Here is a 9,080-nt window from a genome sequence, read left to right as displayed (position 1 = left end):
GTGTGTGTGTGTGTGTGTGTGTGTGTGTGTGTGTGTGTGTGTGTGTGTGTGTGTGTGTGTGTGTGTGTGTGTGTTCAACACTGCTTGTACGGCTTTATTGAGAGGAAGCACAGAAGATGGAGTACAGCTTGATGGTTCAGTTAACATGACGTCTAATACACACATACTGCATCCAGTTCCTCTCTGACTCATCATCTTTAAATAAAGATTGGTTACATTACACTGCTGTTATATATACATATATGTAATAGTCTCTCGTTACAGACACCAAATCCAGTAGCTGGCCTGCGCACGTGAGATATTTGGTTCTGGGTTGTGAAATTGATGTAGTAGATATTATCCCTTAACCGACTAGAATGCAACTACCCAATTTTCTGTTCTTCCATTGCAATTGTGCTTCCGCTTACATACATATCTGGTACAAGGTGCTCTTCCAATATTCAGAGCTACCCAGGAATATTATAATAGGGTAAAGTATTGTGCTGTTGCCTACAGTATATACTCTGCCCCCAGGTGAGAGCCAGCTCAGATAAAGCAGAGGCAGAGAGGCTCTGGATATTACTGTTCATTAATAATTCACCTCCAGGTTTCTCTCTGCTTCCTTATGTTTTGTATTTTACACTGTTACACTTTTACGTGACAAAGACATAGGCCTAGTTTGATCTACAAATAAACAGTGAAGATGGTCAAAGAATTGTATAGATAGAGGATTGTCTTTCACACACACTCTCTCTCTTGCTCTACAAATCACAAACTTCTACAATTATGGCCTTAAAGTTGTAGGACTGATTCTGTTTCCTGCTGATAGAGTATGAATTGACCATGATCTGATGCCACAGACTGACAAGACAAGACTGTAGTCTGTAGAGAGGGTCCTGACCTGAACTAGGCAGGAGTGTTTTCAGAACTGTTTCACATAGTCAGGCCATAGACATTGCCTAACAACCTGTACATTCTGAACATTATAATGAGGTAGATCAGCTTCTGTTCTGCATGCTCAATGTCTGCATTAATTACTTAGGATTTTGGTGGTGGCTGGCGTCTTGTCCTAGTCTTAAATAGCAGAGTGACTATCTTGGTTAGCTATAGGCCTAGTAATATTAATCATTTATCAGGTGTGGAAACTGACAGATCATTGAGGCTACTGAGACAAACCATATTTGACAGCTGGACCAAAACCCGCATGAACGCTTTTACGCACCATCGAACTGTGCCAGCGCTCTACTGACACTTGAGCTCATCTGAACGAGCTGTAAATAATGCAGATGTTGTGAGTCAATTCGTCTCATAATAAACCACAGGCATACGAACCCATGTCTGCAGAAGAAAGCTTGAGCGAGAAGCCGACCGTATCTATCTGGTCCGATCTCTCGGCCCCAGATGTGGGCATGCTTCTCCCGGCCTCCCCTGATGTCGCAATCTCATCCATTTACAATTCCCAGATAAGCGGCGTGTTATATGCCCTTCGTTGATGCTATGGCGAATTCCTAATGTATAGGACATTGACATCACGTTGAATAGGCTACATAGTTGGCCTCATCGCCCTTTCAACACTAGTCGTATCTTCATCGTGGCAATTGTACGAGCATAATGCACACACTACGGGGGATTTCTTGTCGCATAGTACGCAGCTGTGGCTATATCATACTGTTCCTCTCGAGCATTACAAACCCACTCGGTTGCATTCTCACAGCTGGGGCTTCGTCATTCAAGTAAGATGGTCTATCATACATGTCATCGGAGCATCCTCTTGCGGTTGACATGCTCATACACACTGAAAAATAAACACAACATGCAACAAACATTTTTATTTTTACTGAGTTACAGTTCATAAGGAAATCAGTCAATTGAAATATATTCATTAGGCCCTAATCTATAAATATTACGACTGGGAATACAGATATGAATGTGCTGGTCACAGATTCTGTACCTTAAAGAGGTAGGGACATGGATGAGAAAACCAGTAAGTATCTCGTGTGACCACCATTTGCCTCCTGCAGCGCAACATCTCCTTCGCATAGAGCACAGCCCGTGTACATAACTGGGGCTAAACTGCCTGCCATCCAGGACCTCTACACCAGGCGGTGTCAGAGGAAGGCCCTAAAAATTGTCAAAGACACCAGCCAACCCAGTCATAGACTGTTCTCTCTACTACCGCATGGCAAGCGGCACCGGAGTGCCAAGTCTAGGTCAAAAAGGCTTCTCAACAGTTTTTACCCTCAAGCCATAAGACTCCTGAACAGGTAATCAAATAGCTACCTGGACTATTTCCATTGTGTGCCCCCCCATTCATGTATATTCTACCTCAATCAGCCAGACTAACCGGTGCCTGTATATAGCCTCCCTACTGTTATATTTCACTGCTGTTTTTATTTCTGTACTTACCTATTGTCCATCAAATACATTTTTGGACTGTTGGTTAGAGTCTAAGAATTTCACTGTAAGGTCTACACTCATTGTATTGGTCGCACATGACAAATACACTTTGATTTGATCAGGCTGTTGTGGCTTGTGGAATGCTGTCCCAGTCCTCTTTCATGGATGTGCGAAGTTTCTGTATATTGGCGGGAACTGGAACACTGTCATACACGTTGATCCAGAGCATCCCAAACGTGCTCAATGGGTGACATGTCAGGTGAGTATGCAGGCCATGGAAGAACTGGGACATTTTCAGCTTCCAGGAATTGTGTACAGATCCCGGCGACATGGGGCAGTGCATTATCATGCTGAAACAAAAGGTGATGGCAGCAGATGAATGGCGCTACAATGGGCCTCAGGATCTCATCACCCATCTCTGTGAATTCAAATTTCCATCAATAAAATGCAATTGTGTTCATATCTTATGCCTGCCCATAAAACCCTACCGCCACCATGAGGCACTCTGTTCACAAAAGCATCTGCCCAGTACAGCTGAAACCAGGATTCATCTGTGAAGAGCACACTTCTCCAGCATGTCGTTGAAAGTGAGCATTTGCCCACTGAAGTCAGTTACAACTCCGAACTGCAATCAGGTCAAGACCCTGCTGAGGACAAGGAGCAGGCATACAATCTTCCCTGAGGCAGTTTGAGTTTGGAGAGATTCTTAATTTGTGCAAACCCACAATTTCATCAGATGTCCGGGTGGCTGGTCTCAGACGATCCAGCAGTCATGGGCTGGCGTGGTTACACGTGGTCTGCGGTTGTGATGCCAATTGGACGTACTGACAAATTCTCAAAAATGACATTGGAGGCAGCTATTGGTAGAAAAATGAACATTCAATTCTCTAGCAACAGCTCTGGAGGACTTCCTTGCAGTCAGCAAGCCAATTACACTCTCCCTGAAAACATGAGACATTGTGACAGACCTTCACATTTTAGTGGCCTTTGTCCCCAGCACACGATGCACCTGTGTGATAATGTGGTTTAACCAGCTTCTTGATAAGCCATCCACCTGACAGGTATGGCATATCTTGGCAAAGGAGAAATGCTCACTAACAGGGATGTGTACAAATGTTTTGCTAAATAAGCTTTGTGTATGGAACATTTCAGGGACCTATTATTTCAGTCTGTGCAAAATCAAATCATAATTTCATTGGGCATGTTCGCCCACTAAAATGGTATCCAGTTGGGTAGAATGACAGCACAAATAATTTCCATTCCAAAATTAAGACATGGCTATATAACCTACAATCAGAGAAAAATATCTTCCAGTAAACAGTCATTCAGTATATGTCTTCCAGTAAATAACTATTTCATGCAAGTAATCTAACTTGTGTTGTACAATTTATGTGTTGAATGTAGTTTATAAGTTACAGACCATAAACAGTTTCAGTAGCTTTGCCAGTTTATTCTATCAAATAAATACCTTCAAATATTTATTTTATGACTAACACTGGTACAGACAAAGTTCACAATTTATAGGAAGCAGGGACAGTTAGACATTCATATCAGTGCCATGGGGATGCAATAGGTCTCATTTGTTGGGGTGTTGTGCTTGGGAGTGCAGTGTGTTAAATATACACAAACTGCTGTAGCTACTGAGTCCTCTCCTGTGTTCTAACTGGGTATGGGTGGGTGGTTCCTGGGGGTTTTGCACGCTAGGTTTCATCAGGCCTGTCCTCCCCGCAGGCCGGGTTTACAGACAGGCCGTCACTGGTCCAGGACACAGCCACTTATACCCACAATCCCAAAGGAGAGGTCAGCCAGCCAGATGGACAGGGGTTCAGGAATCACAGAGACAGGTATTTGGGAAGGTCCTTCTCGATCACCTGTGAGGGAGAGAGATGAGTCAGCGCAAGGTTCCTATTACAGCGTTATCCTGAGGTTCAACAAAATCAGGGACAGCCCATTAAGCTTTCAATAATAGCAATCTGGTTACCCTTCATGCCAGTCGGCACAACTTCATTAACCATCTAACTGGCCACTACAGGGCATCCATCCCCTACAAATAGTCAAACATGAGATTAGACTGCTGTACACTTACAATGGGGTCATCCATTGGCCCGTATCTCTTCACCACCTGCCCTTCTCTGTTGATCAGGAACTGAGGGGGAAACGCACAGCATGACATACAGTACAATAGATCATAGCAAAATGTTTAGCAAGCAACTTCATTCCATTTTGTGTTAATCATGTCAGTGAGAAAAAGTCACCTTTGTGAAATTCCATTTGATGTTACTGCGGACAGAGAGAAACTGCTGTTACAACCATAGAATTAAAACATTAGTCCTGGGCAACTGGGCCCCTGAAGTCAAAATAATCTAACAGAAGTGAAAACCAAAATGGACATGGAGCATAGCTCATCAGGGGGACAAAACTCACTTTCCCAGAGTACCCTTGCCCTTGGGCTGTTCCTTCATCCACTTAAAGAGAGGGTGAGCGCCGTCTCCGTTCACGTCGATCTTGCTGAACATGTCAAACTGAACGTCAAATTGTTTGACAAACTCCTTGATTTCCACCTCTGTACCTGGCTCCTGGAGAATGGAAAAGGAGAAGCAATCAAACCATATAATTAGGATTGGCAGAATGGAAATTCCAATTCAAAGCCAGAGTCCGGTGGCCATATTGGTTGTACAACTGCCCCCATGACACGACACCATTGTGGATGAATGAAAAGGCTATGCCACAATAGTGGTTTGAACTGGCACCGTACCTGCCCTCCAAACTGGTTGCAGGGGAAGCCCAGGATGCGTAAACCTTTGTCAGCGTAGGAGGCGTGCATTCCCTCTAGCTGAGTGTAGTTTACCCTGGTCTTACCTCATTTAGAGGCAACGTTGGTGATGACGCAGACAAACCCCCTGGGCAGAGGAGAGAGAGAACACCGTTGGGGGTGTAACGTTAGACAGGTAGTACCCATACATGGGGTGAGTTCCTACCTTTCTGGGCCTGCTCCCTCACCTGTATTTCTCTAGGGACACATCTTCACCATCTATGTCCTTGGCGCCAAACTCATAAATATATTTGGCCGTCTTCCAGTCACCCACTTGCGCACACTGAGAAAGAGGGAGGATGTTAGTCTGCAGTACAGCAACTGAACCAAAGGGGTAATGTTGTGCAACCACAGGGTTCATGACAATGGAATGACCACTTTAAGAAAGAAAAAGGCCAAATCAGCCATTTTTCTACCAATATAAAATAATTTCTGGGTAACAATTAAGTATTTAACTGTAATAGTTCAATGTCAATTTTAATGGTATTTTGCTAAAAAGCAAGCATTAGCTAGGACTGTCTGCGAGTGGTCTGAGTAGGGAGGGCAAAACAGGCCATTATTGGAAGAGAGGTTTAGAACTGTTGGTCTATTAACTCATTTACCGACAGGCAATGTCACCATGAGGTATAACACGGAATTTGAGGTACACGGCCATAATGATTGGGCTGATCAGTATGCGTAAGGATTAGGTACCACAAGTAAGCCAAACTAACACTTCCATAACCGCAACGGCAACTGTTCCGCAATGTTTAGTATGACTTCAGGGAGTGACAAGAGTTGTTCAATCTTCATAAATCCTGATGGCCCTGAAAATGACTCAATCATTTCTCAATACTGATAAGGGCCTATGTAAAGCACACTCATTTTCAAAACACCACCCACACAAAAGGAACCCGGGTCTGTAATGATACCACTACGATGCAGAGCCTTGGACTGCTGTGCCACCCAGGAGACTACTTAGAACATTTAAGAGCATAATTTTATAAAATATTCTTGTTAAAAAAGTCTGGACTGGGCTTAAATCGGTACTGATGGTGTTCCAAATCAGCCCACCTCTTAATAATTGCAATGCATTTCTAAGTGTTCAAAACTTAATTAAAAAAAAAAAAGTTGAATCATATTAATCTCCGCTAAAGTTATTAAAACAAACATTTTTCATGAAAGAAGCACTCATAACCGGGGGGGGGGGGGGGGGGTGACCAATCATATCCACACAGATCAATGTGGACTTTGGCGGCTGTTCTTGCCAACCAGTATACACCTAATTCAACTAATCATTGATTCAGGTGTGTTATAGCTTGGTTAGAACACAACACTGCACCCACACTGGCCTTCTGTTAAGAAGCCATGCACAAAGACCATAACACACAAATTCAAAGGAATTACCTGAATGCTGATTCACATTTGCTGTACTGCTATTCTTGTTCATTAGTTGAACTGGTCTTCCTAAAGCCTATCTGCAGAAAGTTCATAAACACCCTCTTGTATTACAAAGGTACAGGTGGACCAAAAAAATGGAATCACCCGGATGGATGAAGACGTGACAATGCACCCACCCAAAAGTGCTTGAGTAGCCGCCAAATTCTTCTCCGTCCCGTCATTTGATTGCATTTTTGTCAACCATCCCTAATCTTATTCTTCTCTTTCTGCGTCAATGACTACCTGTCCATTCCAAACATCATGAAGTGTACAGAGGTTTTCAATTGTTCCTCATCTCAGTAAAGGCATCATGGCTAGATGCGTAACTCATGTGTTAAACTTAAAATCTGAAAAAATTATGTGCAGGTTCATTAACCTTTACAAATACCCCCACATTTTCCCAATGTGATTCAATGCAAACTGGGCTTAATTGGAAGTGATTTATGGTGAGAGAAAAAAAAATTGTAAAGTGCCAATGATTTGGGGTCTAAATATACACTATAGATTACAATATTATGCAAAGTTCATTTGGACCATATTGAACAATATTTACTGCAAATTATTCTATATAGAGGGAATGCTTTTGGTGCTACTGTAGACTTTAAGCCCACCTGAGATAAATACACAAATTAAACAAATTAAAGGTATAACAATGCAAGGGTCACTTAACTGTAAAATATGAGAAAATGCATACAGAAATGTAAGCTGAGAATGTCTGAAATCTTGTAATTCACCAAGTTGTTGCTATTGTTTACTGTGACATGCAGGTACAACTACAAGTATGAAGAAAAACAAACTCCAAAAGCAAGAAATAGTAATTAATGCCCATGAAATATATCAGCACATTACTCTAAATTTAGATAAAGTATGATCATTTACAGGAAAAGGTACTACAAAAAAAAAAAAATATATATATATATATATATATATAGGAAAATGAGTTTCTGAAGGTTGCCTTAGTGTTTACAGCTTTGAAATTTCCCACTAGTGGGAACTTGTACATAACTTTAAATCTGATTAGCTTAGAATAAGAACTGTCAGATGAAGTGGTTTAAATATTACAAAGCAGAACGTTTAATTTTTTTATCTATAGATAGAAGTGGGCTTAATAGGTACGGTTATGCTAACCATACATATACTAATTTGTGGTCCCTCATTTAAATTCACCATGTTACGGCTAGTCTATGAGACCAGGCTGCCTCACGTGATCGAGCTGTTTGCCAAGACTGGCTGTCATGTAATCATAATGCTACACTGTTAGTCGGAACAAGACCGAATATTTCGACTTGCCAACTGGTTGAACGCGGCACGTGTATAATAACTAGTAAGCAAGCCGGAAATGTCCATATTTCGACTAGAACGTGAACGCGGAGTAAAATGGATTGTTTCCCCAATGGTGGGCTGAGCAATAGTCACACATGGATTAGGTACCACAACTAAAATAGCACTTCAATAACCTCAACGTTTAGTATGATTTCAGGGAGCGCGAGACTTCTCCTCCCCCCTAATCCTAAAAGAAATCCTGATAGCAATGAAAGTCATTTTCTGGACTCAAACTTGAAAGGCGCGCAGTCATTTCCTATATTAGAGGTGTACGTACATCAATAGTTCAAATGATCACAACCATATAAAGTGCTCATTACTTGGTCTGCACGTACATTTTAAGCTCGTGATTAGTATACCAACATTCTGCTAAAATGTATAAAAATGGGGCGTAGCTAACGTTAGTAGTTGATTCGTCAGTTACAGTACATTAGTTACATTAGTTGACTCGAAAACAGACATGAAACAACTGTCATTTGCTGAGATAACCATCAGCAAGCAGCTGACGGGCAAGCTAGCTAATTTCTCCAAACTGGCTGGCAAATGTTCCACATCGGACAGAGTTTGCCGTTGTACCTCCCGACATTGTGTAAAAATAGCAGTCCAGTATTTGACCTACCTTTACTTAACATCTCAAACACTCATTACACGTTTAATGTCACAAACCAATAACTACCTAGCATAAAAGTTAAGCACACAATATTCTTACCATTGCTCTACTAACTCTCCTGCTGCCCACCAAACCAAAAACTAGAGCACGCGTTACGATCCGCATCCTGTGACCAAGCTGTTTAACTAGTGTAGTCCCGCCCAGTGAGGGAAAATGCATGAAAGTAGCCAATCCCTGCGCTGTATAGTGAAGCTAATATATTTATTTATTTATTTATTTTATTTCACCTTTATTTAACCAGGTAGGCTAGTTGAGAACAAGTTCTCATTTACAATTGCGACCTGGCCAAGATAAAGCAAAGCAGTTCGACAACATACAACAACACAGAGTTACACATGGAGTAAAACAAACATACAGTCAATAATACAGTAGAAAAATAAGTCTATATACAATGTGAGCAAATGAGGTGAGATAACCTGTTAGGGCTAGGGGGCAGTATTGACACAGCCGGATAAAAAACGTACCCGATTTAATCTGGTT

At 41.8% G+C, this 9,080-nt stretch overlaps 1 protein-coding gene across 1 annotated transcript; it reads right to left on the bottom strand.

The window, feature by feature from the left end:
* Positions 1–3,805: 3,805 nt before the first annotated feature.
* Positions 3,806–8,758, bottom strand: LOC100194734 (phospholipid hydroperoxide glutathione peroxidase). The gene is made up of 7 exons (XM_014140827.3): positions 8,640–8,758; positions 5,377–5,471; positions 5,132–5,276; positions 4,801–4,952; positions 4,632–4,656; positions 4,463–4,522; positions 3,806–4,247 (listed from the first exon to the last, which is right to left on the bottom strand). The coding sequence occupies exons 1-7, from the start codon at positions 8,703–8,705 to the stop codon at positions 4,209–4,211; spliced, it is 582 nt and encodes a 193-aa protein (XP_013996302.1). The 5' UTR covers positions 8,706–8,758; the 3' UTR covers positions 3,806–4,208.
* Positions 8,759–9,080: the final 322 nt, after the last annotated feature.

This window comes from Salmo salar, chromosome 14, assembly GCF_965601325.2.
Source record: "Salmo salar chromosome 14, fSalSal1, whole genome shotgun sequence".
NCBI lineage: Eukaryota > Metazoa > Chordata > Actinopteri > Salmoniformes > Salmonidae > Salmo > Salmo salar.
This window is presented reverse-complemented; position numbering and strand designations above follow the sequence as displayed.